The sequence below is a fragment of the Lupinus angustifolius genome, unplaced genomic scaffold (genome assembly GCF_001865875.1).
Source record: "Lupinus angustifolius cultivar Tanjil unplaced genomic scaffold, LupAngTanjil_v1.0 Scaffold_62_9, whole genome shotgun sequence".
NCBI classification, from domain to species: domain Eukaryota; kingdom Viridiplantae; phylum Streptophyta; class Magnoliopsida; order Fabales; family Fabaceae; genus Lupinus; species Lupinus angustifolius.
This window is the reverse complement of record NW_017723053.1, coordinates 97,120-114,458: the sequence shown is the minus strand read 5'-3', so window position 1 is coordinate 114,458 and position 17,339 is coordinate 97,120. Positions and strand designations below refer to the sequence as shown.

General features: G+C 30.6%; 2 protein-coding genes across 2 annotated transcripts; both read left to right on the top strand.

The window, feature by feature from the left end:
• The first annotated feature begins 5,847 nt into the window (after positions 1–5,847).
• Positions 5,848–6,602, top strand: LOC109339240. The gene is made up of 2 exons (XM_019576653.1): positions 5,848–6,241; positions 6,502–6,602. The coding sequence occupies exons 1-2, from the start codon at positions 5,848–5,850 to the stop codon at positions 6,600–6,602; spliced, it is 495 nt and encodes a 164-aa protein (XP_019432198.1).
• Positions 6,603–7,534: 932 nt separating this feature from the next.
• Positions 7,535–15,449, top strand: LOC109339238 (ATP-dependent DNA helicase pif1-like). The gene is made up of 2 exons (XM_019576652.1): positions 7,535–7,981; positions 14,922–15,449. Exons 1-2 carry the CDS (start codon positions 7,535–7,537, stop codon positions 15,447–15,449), a joined length of 975 nt encoding a protein of 324 aa, XP_019432197.1.
• Positions 15,450–17,339: the final 1,890 nt, after the last annotated feature.

Below are 17,339 nucleotides of genomic sequence, written 5' to 3'. Positions count from 1 at the left end.
ATATGTTAACGACTCTTTATATTTGTTAATAACTCTTTCTATGTATGTCAGTATTATGAAGACAACATAGAACACAAAATATTGTCAACTAAATCAGCACATCAACAAATTACATTGGATTGTTGTAGTGCAAGTTCATCATCATCGTAAGTCATACTTTATCATCTTCGATTATTAATCATACAAAAGTTATTAAACATTATAAAAAGTAGTTTTTGATATTGCTAATTATTAAACACAAAATATTCTCAAATAAATCAACACATCATCATATTACAGAACAATATAAAATTTGGAACTGCATTAGAAAACCATAAATTGATACAAAAATTATTAAAATCATAGATAAAGACTTAATGAAAACTAATAATTTCATGCATCCAAAATTAAATTAAGATCTAAACTAATATCAAACCTTCATAACTAAACTAATATGAAACCTCCAGAACACATATACACAACATAGAACATAAAATATTTTCAAATAAATAACATATCAACAAATTACAAAACAATACAAAATCATCTATACTAATAGATGAAACAGAAAGATGGAAGTGCCTTAGAAAACCATGAATCCATAAAAAAAATATTATTAGCACAGATCCAGAATTTAAGAAATCTGTTGATTTCAGACATTCAAAATTAAGCTAAGATTTAACCTAATGAAGCAAGAAATAATGAAAATGACTTGCAGTAAACAAGAACATTAAAATACCAACTAAAAACCAAATCAATGAAAGAACACAAAATATTCTCAAATAAATCTACACATCCACAAATTACAAAAAAAAAAATACAAAATCATCTATACTAATAGATGGAATAGAAAGATGGAAGTGCCTTAGAAAACCTTAAATCCATAAAAAGAAAATATTATAAGCACAGATCTAGAATTTATGAAATCTGTTGATTTCACACATCCAAAATTAAGCTAAGATTTAACCTAATGAAGCAAGAAATAATGAAAATGACTTGTAGTGAAAAAGAACATCAAAATACCAACTAAAAACAAAATCAATGAAAGAACACAAAATATTCTCAAATAAATATACACATCAACAAATTACAAAACAATATAACATCATTATAATAAAAGATGGAGCAGAAAGATGGAAGTGCCTTAGAAAACCTTAAATCCATAAAAACATTATGAGAAGCACATATCAAGACTTGATGAAAAATAATAATTTCATGCATTCAAAATTAATCTAAGATCTAACCTAATGAAGCAACAAAATGTAGGGTGGCTAAAAAAAGAGAGATGTTGTGTTCAAAATGTAGGGTTTTTAGATTTTAAAGAAAGGAAGCTAATTTTACGTTCCAAAATTGCCCTCACGTTTTTTCATAATCCCCAAAATGCCTCAGTTATATTTAATTTAAATGATTCAGTTTTCCTAATATGTCCCACTTATGGTTTTTATATAAAGGTAACATTTGATCAAATTTATTCACTTTTATGCAAATTATACTTAATTGATATGTTTAATTCATATGATTTCGTTTCCAACATATGTTTAGATTTGATTAACAATAATAGCTTAATATCTTTGTCATAATTAGGCTTTCTATAAAATATTATATAATATCAAACATATCTTTGAAAATTATTACATACTAATATGCATCAAACAAAAGGGAAAAATATCTTTTCCTTTTCAGTATGTGATTTAAAAGTTTTTAGTAACTGTAGTTAAATTTCAACTTTGTTAATTGCATAAATAAATATTTTTCCACGTTGTTAACTCTGAAAATAAATATTTAAAGTTTTTAGTAGTTGGGGTTAAATTTTACTAACATATTGGGTCTCTATTATTGGTTCTCTTCACTATTTACATACATCCAAAAGCATAAAAGCCCATATTATATATAATGAAAAAAATAGAAACATTCATACTCTTATAATTTAAATATTACAATTGCATACAGTTGTCTTACATTATTATTTTTGTCATTATAGAGAATGAAAAAAATAGATAGACATGAATCACAAGAGCAAAGACAATTCAGAATAAGGCAATATGTTAGACCAAGAAGGCACAACATGAACATAGAGCAAAGACAACAAGAATTAGCAAGGAGACGTTTAACATGCTTTAAATGAAACAATGACAATGAAGCACAACCAAATAAAAACAATATTCATGTTCGCACAAACTTTGAACAAAGAACTACAAATATTACTACATTTGCCATATATCATTTACTTAAACTCAAGAAAATCAAACATTACTCATGTTAAAGTCCAAATATTAATATATTACAATATGTTTTATTTAACTTTAATTTGTTGTCTTTTTAGGATCTATTCATAACCCTTTTGAGACTATATCAACAAATATTTCAATTACAATGAGATTGACATATGTACGTCAAACTGTTAGATCGTCCTTTCGACAACAATTTCGCACATGTAATTTTATTGATAGTTGAAATATATCACTATGTAAAATTATTCATTTTATTATAACTTATTTCTATTATTGTAGTTATCAGATATATATTGTTAAACTAAAAAGACTATTTGAGAAATTATTGAAATTAAGCTTAAAATTCTAATGACATTATTGATAGTTGAAATATATACACTATACAAAATTACTCATTTTATTATAACTTAATTCTGTTATTGTAGTTGTCATATATATTTTGTTAAACTAAAAACACTATTGGAGAAATTACTGAAATTAATCTTAAATTTGATATGACACAGTGGTAATATTAAAAAGAGTAAATTACACTGACATTCCCCGAGTTTTAGTGAAATTACACAAACTACCCCTCACTTTTTTACACCTACACAAACCTCCCCTAATTTTTATACTTTCACTACACTGACCACCCCTACATAAGAAATAAGTGTAATATTTTAAACAAAAAATATGATAAACGCAATTGAGTTAAACAAAACATGATATATTATGGAGACAAGTCCAAATAATATATGAGTCAATATTTCTTTATTATTTTTGGTTCGTTACACTATATTATAAGAGCGATTTAAACAATATTTCTTTAGAATTGTTGATGCATTTTGTAACCAAAAATAATAAAGATACATTGATTTATATATTATTTAGACTTGTCTACACAATATAACATGTTTGTTTAAATTAATTGCATTTATCACATTTTTTGTTTAAAAGATTACACTTATTTCTTATGCAGGGGTTGTCAGTATAATGAAGTATAAAAACTAGGGGAGGTTTGTGTAGGTGTAGAAAAGTGAGGGGTGGTTTGTGTAATTTCACTAAAATTTAGGGGGTGTTAGTGTAATTTACTCTATTAAAAAATTACATAATTTTATTCATATTTCAGGATCTATTCATGGTCATGTTGAAGATATACCAACAAATATTTCGAGTACAATAAGATTAACGTCTTTACGTCATATTGCTAGATCAGTCTTATGTCAATATTTTCGCACATGTATCTTTTCTAATACTTAAAACATATACATGACATATAAATATATCTACTCTTTTTTATGTACATCTATACAAATATTTCTGTTATATCATATCAACTTTTCAATACTACAATCCTTTAAAAATTAGTTAACATAAAAACTTTGAAGTTATAAACAAACATGTGACAATGATTTTTAACCATATCATATAATTTATATAGTGTATTTTTTTGCAGATGATGTCACTAATATTATAAGGTATCATAGAAGTCATGACAATGAAGCAGACCCAAGTCATCGTCATAGTCCCGAAACTAACAATGGTCAATATAATGTTACTAAATTATACATATATCATATCGATATATGTATAACTTTTTATATGCCTTCATGTGAACCTAAAAGTTGTTCTTACATTTTTTGTGTAGCTTATAACTTTGATCCAACATTATATCATGACACTTACAATAATGATGCAGAACCAAGTCATGTACAAACCACTGAAAGTATTATTGGTTAGTATTTAAAAATTTATGTCTAATTACTTCAAATTATATTCGATTCCAAATTTTCAATTAACTTCCAATTTCACCATTCATAAAGTTACATCAAATTTTTCGTTACTTTATAATAATCTTATAATTATACAACTGTTTTGTCTTTAGATATACATTCCGGTGGACGAAATTATCATACAGATGAGGATAATGAACGAAGATCAACTCATCAACATAACCATGACATTCATTATGGTTCGTATAATAACAATACATTATTTATTATCCAATACATGTTTTTTTTTTTGCTTTACGTCATTTATAAAATCTTTAAAAACATACAATTCTAATTTTTATATATTTTTTAATTATTCTTTTAGGTAATAATTTTGGTGCAAAGACACTATAATGAAACACATTAGAATGAACCAATATTATCTTCTTTTCATACTAATGTACCTGCTACATTTTCATATAAAATTTCTAAATAATTAATTAAAATTATTCCTTCTAGACTATGAAAAATAACTTCAACGAACATCATCCTTGAAAAATATATTTATTATTTGTTCATTATTTGAAATATACAGGTGGTCAATTATCATCAACGTCATTCCATTTCCCCTCAGAACAGGGTACAAATAGTAGGTACACCTTCCAATCAAGACATAACAGTGCTAGAAGCTTACGAGATAACAGACGAATGATTGCGTCCCAATTACCCACTCCAACTTCATGTACATGGTGCAATGCAAAATTGTTTCACAATGAGGCACAAACTATTTGTTGTTTAGATGGTAAAGTTTGGTTGCAACAAATAGATGCACCTCAACAACTGCTTCACTTAATTGATGACTCCTCGGTTGAAGGAAGGCATTTTAGGCAATATATTAGGGGTTACAATCATATATTTGCATTTACTTCATTAGGTGTTCATCTTGATAACAACTTAGCCGCAACTGGACGTGGTATCTATACCTTTCGTGCCCAAGATTCAATTTATCTCAACATTGGGGGACTACATCCGAGTGAAGGAGATAGACCACGTTTCCTGCAATTATATATCTATGATACAAATCATGAATTACAAAATAGGATGTTGGAAAACCCTTCATGAAAATGTAGTTTCAAAGTTACAACATATACTACATCTTCATAACCCCTTTGTAAATGTCTTTAGGAAGCTTGCATCACGAATATATGTCCATCAATGTAGCCTTATTATTGGAGAGCGTCCTGGTAACCAACCCCAATATAATCTTCCAACTACTTCATAAGTTGCAGCAATTTTTGTTGTTGGAGATGTTCAAACAATGATAAATGGAAGGGATATCAAAGTCACAACTCATGCAGGAAAGCTAATGAGGATCCAAGAAACTGTAGGGTATTACGATCCTATGCAATATCCTATTCTCTTCCCATATGGAACGTACGGGTGGGATACAAACACAACAACCCATAACGGTAGACATATTACATGCCGAGAGTATTATAGTTACATGCTACAAGTACTTTCCATTAATAATATGTATACCATATTTCAATACTATATTATTTTTATTACTTCATTCACAAATATAAAAATTTAACAATGTCTATTTGTAGATTCGTCCCAATTATTAATCATTATTGTTACGATCGGGACGACTTTTATAACAATATGTTGTTGACAACTATGTCAAAGTTGAGGCAGGAAGGTGGAGGTGGATACGTCAAAATCAAAATAATATTCGTGCTGAAGTGTATCAATGTTTACAAGATGCTTTGCATGTAGGAGAATATAATGCAGGTAACCACTTAAAAATTAAATTTCAAGCAATAATGACAATTGAATTTACATATATTAATATAATCATTTTATTGGTACAGCAAATATTGGCCAACGTACTGTATTACCATCATCACAGTCGTTGAGACTTAACTCAGCATTATGAAGACGGTATGGCCATTATGCTTAATGATGGCAAACCAGAAATCTTCCTTACAATGACATGTAATCCATTTTGGAACGAAATCACTTATGAGCTTCAACATTTTCAAACTGCACAAGAACGCCCTGATTTGACAACAAAATTATTTCGATCGAAATTTGAACAGTTGAGGGCTGATGTCATTGATAAAGGTGCCTTGGGGAATGTTAAGAGTTATATGTATGTTACGGAATTCCAGAAAAGAGGATTGTCACATGTCCACATGCTTCTTATTTTGGAAAACAATGATAAATTATGTAGCCCAGAAGAATATGATACAATTGTGAGGGCAGATATACCACATTATGACGAGGAACCACAATTACATCATGCAGTCTCGAAGCAAATGGTTCATGGACCTTGCGGTACGCTCAATCCAAATGCCCCATGTATGAAGGATGTACGCTGCAAAAAAAAACTTTCCTAAATTTTTTTGCACACAAACACGCCAGGGTAGTGACTCTTATCCAGAGTGCAAAAGATGATGTCACGAACATGTGACTCTCAACAGACATGTCGCTATTGATAATCATTGGGTTGTTGCTGAAGTATGATTGTCACATAAATGTCGAGGTATGTAGTAGCATTAAAAGCATAAAATATCTATATAAATATGTTTACAAAGGTCCAGATCGAGTAGCAATGGAAGTGCATAGAAGGATAAATACTGATGAAATACAACAATATGTTGATGCAAGATGGATTTGTGCACCAGAAGCCTTATAGAAAATATTTGGATTTAATCTTTACCAATTGTATGCTTCAGTTTTAAGATTACAAATTCATTTGCCAAATTGCCAACAAGTACGGTTTTATGACCATCAAATGATCAAGGACATTCTAAATGATGATCATAACTCAAAAACCATGATTACACAATTCTTTGCCCTAAACCAATTGGATGTAGAAGCAAGACATTATATATACACAGAAATTCCAAAACATTATACTTGGGACAAAGACAATAACGAATGGAATTGAAGAAGAAATCGAAGGAGGGTTTTAGGTAGAATGTACACAATATCTCCTTCAGAAGGAGATAAATTCTACCTACGGGTTTTGCTGAATCATGTTAGAGGTCCATCCTTCTGGGAATCCCTACTTTCAAGCAATCAGCTCAAGAATGAGGTTTTTTTAGAGGGAGACGACAGTATTCGTCAATGCTTACTTGAAGCTTCAAATTTACGAACACCAATTGCATTAAGGAGATTATTTGTTACAATATTAGTGTTCTGTGAACCTACTGATGTTAAAAGTCTCTGGGAAGAGTTTGAAAGTTATATGGTAGAGGATTACCCTTCAACAAGCTCTACCATCAGAACTAACTTTACGAATAAACTTCTAAGAGATTTGAACGACCTTTTGCTTCTTCATGGAAAACAAATCTCAGATTTTGACTTGCCAGCTTTACCATTACATGATCTCGAAGATAATGTAATACCAAGAATTATTGAAGAACAATTGTCGTTCCATATTTCTCATCAAGATTTGGATGATGTGGGTAAACTAAATTCTGATCAATTAGTTGCTTTCAACACCATCATGAATGTCATAGGGTAAAGTTTTTTTTTGTGGATGGCCCTAGAGGAACATGTAAAACATTCCTTTATCGTGCTTTAATTTCAAGATTAAGAAGTGTTGGACAAATTGTCCTAGCAATGACCACCTCTGGTATAGCTGCAACATTATTACCTAGAGGTCAAACCGCGCACTCACGGTTTAAGATACCTCTAAACCCATATTCATCATCAGTATGCTCAATGAGCAAACTATCTGATCTTGTGAAACTAATTACACAAGCATCAACAATAGTTTGGGATGAAGCACCAATGGTAAACATATATGCTTTGGAAGTAGTAGATCGAACATTAAGATATATTATAGGTTGTGATGCTCCGTTTGGAGGGAAAGTTGTAATATTAGGAGGAGATTTTAGACAGGTACTTCCAGTGATACCTAAGGGTAATAATGCAGAAATGATAGCTGCATGTATTGTTAAGTCTCCTTTGTGGGCATATACAAATGTGTTACATTTGCGTCAGAATATGCATTCCTTGCAAGACCAAAGTTTTGTTGAATATCTTATGAGGATTGAATTGGAGATGGTACTGAACCAACAATTCGTGATGATTTGATAAAAATACACCATGACATGACAATTAGGTGGGAAGGAGAAGACTCTATACAATAACTTATACATGAAATATTTCCTAATTTGGGAAGTCATGGATGAGATGCTTCTTATATGTTAGAAAGAGCTATACTAACACCCATAAATGAGAATGCTCAGAAACTAAATAATATAATTATCAATCATTTTTCGGGAGAAGATCATAATTTGTTATCTTTTGATGAGGTTGAAGGAGACACAAACAACTTATACCATCCCGAGTATTTAAACTCCATCACCCCTAGTGGTTTACCACCGCATGTTCTAAAAGTAAAAAAAGGTGCACCATTGATGTTGTTGTGAAACATAGACCCGAAAGGTGGCTTATGAAATGGGACCAGATTACTATGTCGTGGGACTTACATGAATTTGTTAGATGTGGAAGTCCTAAGTGGCCAACATGCTGGACACAGAGCTTTTCTGCCTAGGATTAAATTTAAAACATCAGACAATGTAGACTCCCTTTTGTTATTATCAGAAAGTAATTTCCTGTACGATTAAGTTTTGCACTCACCATAAATAAGGCACAAGGACAAATCATTCCCAATGTAGGCATTTATCTTCATAAACATGTCTTTGGACACTGATAACTATATGTTGCTCTATCAAGAGGGGTTTCAAAAGCTACCACGAAAATTCTTATTAAAGAAGGAAAAATTCAAGGGGAAGAGGGTGATTTTACAAATAATATTGTTTTTAAAGATATTTTATTGCAATGACTTAATGTTAATGATGTTACTACATACATCTACATTTATGTGACTGTCATACTTCAGTAACAACCAATGATTGTAAGGAACAACCCAACAGCTCTCAACAGTCACACATCTTATGAGATTCACAAGCTCACAATGTCGTCTTTTCTACTCTACATAATAATCCCTATTTCTTCACCGTTTATTTCTTAGTTTCAAAGTTATTTCTTCATAAGGTGTACTACTGAGAATACTGTCATTATTACTTTCATCACTCATTATTATTTTCTTCTTTACTTAATCTTACTGCTTTTTTGTAATTCAATTACAAATTATGTACACATCTCATATTTCTATAAAAATTTGCATTACATCAGCCAAATTACCTCTTATTTTCCTATAAAAAATATATAATTTCGACTTCTCCAATATAATTCGACATTGTGGCTTCAATATTCAATAACAACACTCTAAACATAAAAATATTTCTCAATTTTCTCATGTTAAAGAAAATTCATTACTCCATTTATCATGTCTATTACTTTGTGCAATCATTATTACAAAAATAAGATTGCAATTGACAAACATTTCATGAAGACCTTATATATTAGGATTTATTTCAATGATTATGTCTTAATCATACACTTTACCTATAAAAATAAACGTGGGTTACTAAACTATTTGAATGTTCAATTTTAAAAAAAAATGTATTCAATTACGACACTCGAATAAACACAATTGTGAAATACTCTAATTTAATACAAAAGTACTATATTTGATAAATATAATATATAGACTACACGTTACAAACAATAGGAAAGCGAGTGTCTATCAACACGCTAATTTATTATAAAGGAAAACAAATTTTAAATTTTTGTGTTTAACAGTATTTTATTTTTGTTATATATGTTCCCGTTAACAATAGGAAATCAAGAGTATATAATATTAGGTATTAAATATTTTGATTAGTTGTATGTGTATTAATTATTTTATGGAACTAAAGTGATGTACTATGATCGTTTAAAAGATGAGTTGAAAAAAATAAGGAAATACTCATGACTCTTCTTCCATTGTTAATATAATGATTATTTTTATAAATATTAATATTTCTTTAAACTTTCGGTTCATTATTTATTATTTAAGAAAATATTTGATGTTATTATTACTTTTGCTGCCAACTATTTATTTATTAAATTTTTTATTCTGTTTGTTACATTTATTATTATTACTAATTGTTTGTCATATCATAATTATATGTTAGATTTTATCATTGTTACTGTTGCATTTGTTAGTTATATTTTTATTAATAAAGTGTAAATTTATTAGTTAATCCTTATTATAATTAACTATTATTTTATATTAATAATATTTATTTATTATTAAGATAAGCAAAAGATATGTAAAATATAGGAAAATAATATATTATCCTACTCAATTATCCTTCCCACAAGAAAGTGAAATATGTCAGAAAATTATACTTATGTATAAATGATTGGTTTACAAGTAACATATGTCACTTTTTATGAATACAATAATTTCAGTAAAAAGATATATCATTATTCAAAAATATATAATATCTGTTGTGCACTAGAGTAGATGTTGGCAGTATTGAACTTTTTCTCCATTTTATATCATTGCTAAAAAAATATACTTTTTTCTCCATTTTATGGTGGTAGTATTGTACTTTTTACTGTCACGCCATGTTTCTATTTTCTCTGTCACAATTGCACATAACTACCCTGCAAGAAAATGCAAATCACAAAATGCTACAAAAAGGAACTCCATACAACCATCCATATGAACAAGAGTAGTCAACATGTGAAAAGAAGGAACACCTATCCAATTAGGGATGACAACGGGCTACCCGCTACATATTTTGAAATATGAGACCGTTACCTATACTCACTCGTATCGTACGGGTATCTGTATGCAGGTTTTTTACGGGGATTTTTGGGTACCCGTAGGTTTCTTATGTTATCAATGAATTTCTAAATTTTACTTCTATTATGTTTGACATGAGATGAAATTTAATTATTTTTGTGCCTTTTGATTCAATATTTGGCAAAAATGCTAACTCTATTGGAGTTTTCTATTTGTGATTTGATGTTCCCATTTCATTAACAAAAGTATTTTCTTTTTGCAAGACATGTGTGTTTCTACACATGTAAAGATATTTGTATTATGTTTCACCACTAAATTCAATAAAATGTGTAAACAAGGTAAAAAATATAAACAAAGTAAAAGGAAAAGATATACAAAATGTAATAAAGGTTAGGGTAGTGCAATTTTTATTTTAATTAAAAGTAATATAGTAATCACATAAATAATGGGTACCAATAGGTACAAATACTACAATACTCATATCCACTAATATATACTATGAATATTTTTAAAAACTCATTTATGACACATACCCCATACAAATTTTACCTACGAATATCACCAGTACGTGTTTTTTTGTCATCTCTAAGTCCAATAATTTTTAATTACATAAAGGAATGAATTCTCTTAAAGTTCATTTATGAAACCTTTAAGCTACTCCTTGACAGTTACATTGACCATATCCAAACCACTCCTTACTCCTTAGAACAATACGTAGGTATACCATGTCTGCCTATGCACAATAACACAACACACACTAAATTAGATATGTAATCCATCTTAGATATATTTGGATTAATAGAGATTATCCTATATATTTAGGATTTAGTTAGTCGCGTTTCATTTGATTTTATGTATAGTTTATGTTTATCCTATTAGTTAGTAGAGGAAAAAATATATGCATTGACAGTGTATGAATTTGATGTAGTGTTACTACATCATCCACTATTCAAGTTTAATCATCATTGACTCTTCCAAAAAAGTAATAAAAATAAAGTGTATGAATTTGATGTAGTGTTACTACATCATCCACTATTCAAGTTTAATCATCATTGACTCTTCCAAAAAAGTAATAAAAATAAATGATAAACGATGAATTGACTGTGTATAAATCTTTACACTGATAGTGTATAAATATTAAACTCAAGTTATTATTTGAGTTTATCATCTTATAGTTTGTAATAGTTTTTGCCTATATAATAAATTACTTGGACTTACTCATATTTGAGTTTAATCAATTTTTACCATCTTCAAGTTTTCTTCCCAAGGTTTATCATCTACATGGTATCGGAGCGATTGCATCCTTTGTGACCTGTCCCATCACTATTTCGTTGTTGATGTTCCAAAAATTTGAAACTTCGATTGATTGCATCCCTTTGTTGTATCACCTTCTTGTTAGTATTTTTTTTCTTTCAACCTAGCTAGCAATTCTAAATTCCATTCAATAATCATTCAAATAGATAAATACTCTCCCATAGAACAATTCACTTCCTTCGTTTTATATATATTTGTTTATGTTCCCATTTACAATCACTCCAATGTTATTTTATCTCCAAGTGATAAATTATATCAATACTAATATCTTTTCTCATCAAGGACTACTCCAATGATTATTATATCAATGAGTTTTCTTCCTATCAATGATCATTCTAGTGGTGCCCCTTTTCTCTCACTAGAGAATCATGTTAGTAGTGATTTTTTTCCATCGACAATCATTGTGTTTTATTCCCACCAATGTTCACATAATCGATGATGCATTTTTTCCAATTGAAGAATTATGTCACTGATGACTTCTTTTCCCATCGACGATCTTTCCGATGGTTATGATTTTTCTTCTTAAAGACAATCATTCTAATAATACGTTCTTGTCATAATGGTGAATTATATTAGTTGTGACTTTCTTTCACATCAATGATCATTTTTATGTTGATTATATAGTTCGCAACACCTTTCAAAAAATTTTATGGTGGCCATATGATTATTTTATTAATTCTAAATACTTGAATGCAATAAGAAAAACAACTTAAATAATGTACTATTTGTGCTAGTTAAAAATCAAGAGCAACATCATAATATAAATTTCATTCATTGAAAGAATTAATTGAATTACATGATATTGAATTGAGTTGATTGAATAAAAAAGCTATAATAAAGAGCTTATATAGAATGAAGAAAAACTAATCAACCTAACAACTAAAAACTAATTAATTAACTAATAAAAGCCCAATACAAAACTAATATATTTTCACATTGATAATTGATTAATCATTTTTTAATCGATTATCCATTACAAAATTACAACTATTTTAACATCCTCCGTAAGCTGAAATGTATCATGTATTCCAAGCTTGAAATGATTATATTGAATACGATATATACTTAATACCTCCTCTTACTAGTGAGTGAATATTCGTTTTCTAGTCTTGAAATTTGAATGAGAAGCAATACAGATGTTTAACCACCATAGGCAGAAGCAACTTAATCCAAAGCTTAACCATATATCTTGATAAAAGCTTAACCAACCAAACCAACCATAATGGATGAAAAAGAAAAAAATTGATCTTAATTAATCTTGATCATAATATGTTGCTTCATTAAAGAAAAAATACACATTTTAATATGTTGTGTGTTTAATGAGAGTGGTAAAGAAAATAGAATAGTAACAAAGAAAAAAGATAATCGGGGTAATTGATTTGGAATGGAAAATTTGTGCCATGTTCTACTCCTTAAAGAACACAATAAAAATTTTATAAAGCTGCAAAGTTGGAAAACAAGGCTCAACCAACAGCAATGAATCTTGTAAGAAAAAGTGTGAGATATGAAAAGGTTTAAGGCCAACGAACGAATGTGTATCTTGGCTTTTCTATAATTGATATGGGTACTTTTGTGGTCATTTTCTTATCTTTTTTTAAAGAATGAGACTCCTCTCCGGTACTAGAGAGTGAAGTGATGCCAAAAAATAAAGAAAATATTATATTATAATAAGACAAATTTACCCTTAAAATTAAAGGGAAAAATTGCATTACCCTCTCAACGGTGGATATGGGAATCATTCTTTAGGAGATGAAGATGGTCTGGTGTAATAATTGGTGCTGAATAACCTTCTTTGCAAGACTATATATTTCATAGCTACATAACCTTTTCAACTCATGAAAAAGCAAATCGAGCTCTTAGTGCAATGAATGGTAAAAAGGTTGCTGACAAACTTCTTCTTTTTCCCCTTCATTTGTTACCCATAGTGCACTTTATTCTGAAGATGAAGGACATGAAGTCATTCATACTAATAGTGACAAAGCTTGTTCTTTTCCATTATCATTTGCTGAATCTTTCTTAGAATCTTGACCGCAAGCATATCTCTGGCCTTTATACCAAAACATATCTCTTCCATCAGGAACATTAATATAAAAGACAATAACATCACCTTCCTTATGCTGGATATGAACTATCATTGTTGAGCCTTTAGTTGTTGCATCACTCGGACAGGTTTGTCAAGCTAGGCTTCTCATACTCAAGAACGTGAAGGGTTCTTGAGACCCATTTAGGATCATTGGTTCGAATCATGACACCAAAATGTGCATTCTTAAAGTGCAATTTGGCGAAGTGTGGGTATGAAATAAGTGTGTTCGTGTTAGAAATAATGCAATTTCAACATTAATAACAGAAATTGAGGAGACTTCCACGTATAGAAGTTTAGTAGAAATTTGGGAATAATAGAAAATGATGAAACTTCCACCAGTAGAAGTTTGGGTTATTTCAGTCTGTTATTTTGTATATTTTCCTAGCATAAAAAGTTAGTTAGAGTTAGTTGGATTTTGGAAGCTATAAATAGCACTTAGCATTTTAAAGATGTATGTTTGTTGTAATTGATACTCAATACATTTTCAATACAACTTAGTTCATTCTTCTTCATTATTCTTGATAATACACATTTCTCTCAAACATAACTTCTTTTCATTTTTCCTCTGTTTTCTGCTACTGCACTTAGTGTGTATATTGTTTCCTTTTGATGATTGCTTTGTGCATTGTGTATGCATAGGAGAGTCGTATTGGTTTAATAGTGGTATCAAGATGAAGGTTGAGCAAGATTCTTGGTGGATCTTGGAGTGTGACTCGAAGTGGGAAGAGAAGAACAGATAGTGGGACAACAAGGAAAGAAGATTGCAAGATCTTAGATCTATCATGGCAAATGGTAATGGGTTTGCAATGACACTACCAATTCTTGACACCAAGAATTATGAAAGATGGAGAATTCAGATGAGAACTATCTTTGCATTCTAAGAAGTACTTGGAATAGTTTAGAATGGATACCAAGAAGTTGGTGAGAATGCAAATGAGGCTAAAAGGACAAGTTATAGAGAATCCAAGAAGAAGGATTGCAAAACTTTGTTCTTAATCGATCAATGTGTTAATGGAGCCAACTTTGAGAGAATTGCTAGTGCCAAGACAACAAAGGAAGCTTGTGATAGCTTGGAGGAAATCGATGAAAGGGCTACAAAAATGAAGAAAGTGAAACTTCAAATAGCGAGGAGAATGTATGAACTCCTTCAAATGGAGGAGAATGAGACAATGACATATTTCTTCACCAAGATTCATACACTCATCAGCGAAATGAAATCGTGCGGAGAAGAGGTGAAAGGACAATCTATTATTAAGAAGGTACTTATGACTCTAACTCCTAAGTATTACCACATTGTTTTTGTAATAGAGGAGTCCAATAACCTTGAAGATTACAAGATTGAAGAGTTGCAAAGCTCTCTTGAAGCTCATGAACAAAGGCTTAAAGAGAGAGGCTTGGAGAAAAATGATGATCATGCACTCCAAGCATAATCTTTCAAGAAGTCTTCTGGATAATGGAATAAGAATAAGAAGAAGGAGAAGTGGAACAAATTTGAGCAAGGTTCCTCATCTTAGAGACCAAACATCACAAACAACATTCAGAATGATGAAAAAAGATACTCAATGAATAGAAGGAGGTTTGACAAGAAGAGGATTCAGTGCTACAATTGTAGGAATTATGGGCATTATGCAGCAGAATGTAAGTCAACGAAGTTGTTGAGTAGCAAAGATGAAGAAGCAAGATTGGCACAAAATGAAAGATCATATGATGATGATCAATACTTGCTTATGGATACTGTGAAGAATAGTGGTGAAAGTGATGACTTCTGGTATCTTGACACTGGATGTTCAAATCACATGACAATCAAGAAGGAGTGGTTCACAACACTTGATAAATCAGCAAAGAGCAAGATTAAGTTTGCTGACCATAGTGTAGTGACTGCATAAGGAATTGGCAAGATGATGATCCAAATAAGATATGGGAAGAAAGCATACATCTCAAATGTCCTATATGTACCTAAGATGAAGAGTAATCTGCTCAGTCTTGGACAACTGCTGGAAAAGGGATATACCATGGAGATGAAGGATGGTATGCTAAAGGTGTTTGACAAAAACAAACACAAAATCTTGACGAATCCACTTTTAGCGAACAGAATCTTCAAGATTAGTATACAGACCAGTGACCAAAAGTACCTTCAATCAACAATTATGAAGGACAAATTGGAACCTTAAAAGTTCTAATAAAGATCAAGAGACCCTATTATAATTTGAAGAAGCTTATGAAAGTGGCATTGGCGAGACTATAACGTCTAATCTAGTTGTTGTGCTTGGTACAATAGTGAATCCTCAAACAACTCAGAGACTCAGACAACCACCTTCAAGACTAAGTGATTATGAGGTGTTCTCTGACTCAACAATCAATGCAAATGGTGATTTTCTGCATATGGCATTACTTGCTAAGATGGAACTAGTAGATGTGGAAGATGCTTTGAACCAAACACATTGGGTTGAGGCAGTGGAGGAAGAACTGAATTGTCAAGAGGAAAGAAAGCTATAGTTGTAAAGTGGGTATTCAAGACCAAGTTGAATCCCAATGGTGAGGTCTCCAAGCACAAAGTCAGGCTAGTGGCAAAGGGATTCATACAAAAGCAAGGTCTTGACTATGATGAGGTATTTTCTCTAGTAGCTAGACTTGAGATAGTGAGATTGGTGATTGCTATAGCTAGTTTCAAGTGTTGGGAGATCCATCCAATGGGTGTAAAATCTGCATTTTTGAATGGACCTCTAGACAAAGAGGCATTTTTGACACAACCACCAGAATTTGAGACTAAAGTAAAAGAGGAATTGGTGTACAAGTTGCATAAGGCCTTGTATGGGCTTAAGTAAGCTCCAAAAGCATGGAATAAGAGGATTGGTGTTTTCCTGCTGCAACTTGATTTTTTGAAGTACACAACAGAGCAAAGTGTCTATGAAAAAGCAATCAACTTATAGTATGTCTCTATGTAGATGACATGTTGATCACTGGAGACAGTCTCAAAGATATATCAACATTCAAACAACAAATGCATGCAGAATTTGAAATGAATGATCTTGGACAACTAGCATATTTCATTGGTATTGAATTCAAGATGACAGATCAAGGGATCTTTATGCATCAAACAAATATATTGTTGATGTGCTAAAGAGATTTCATATGATGGATTGTCACTCAGTTTCAACCCCTGTAAAAGCTTGGAACATTGCATATCAAGTTGAAGAAGATAAATAGGTTGATAAAACTTTGTTTAGACAAATGATTGACTCACTAAGATATATATGCAATAGTAGACCTGACATTGCATATGGAGTAGGATTAGTGAGTAGATTCAGGGAAGCACCTAA

Bases quoted from the DNA above. Each gene is read 5' to 3' on its own strand.
- LOC109339240 (XM_019576653.1), top strand. From the start codon at position 5,848: ATGGCCATTATGCTTAATGATGGCAAACCAGAAATCTTCCTTACAATG. The intron at 6,242-6,501 runs GTACGCTCAATC...ATGTTTACAAAG, and splicing joins AATGGTTCATGGACCTTGCG to GTCCAGATCGAGTAGCAATG.
- LOC109339238 (XM_019576652.1), top strand. From the start codon at position 7,535: ATGACCACCTCTGGTATAGCTGCAACATTATTACCTAGAGGTCAAACC. The intron at 7,982-14,921 runs GTACTGAACCAA...GGAATAGTTTAG, and splicing joins TGAGGATTGAATTGGAGATG to AATGGATACCAAGAAGTTGG.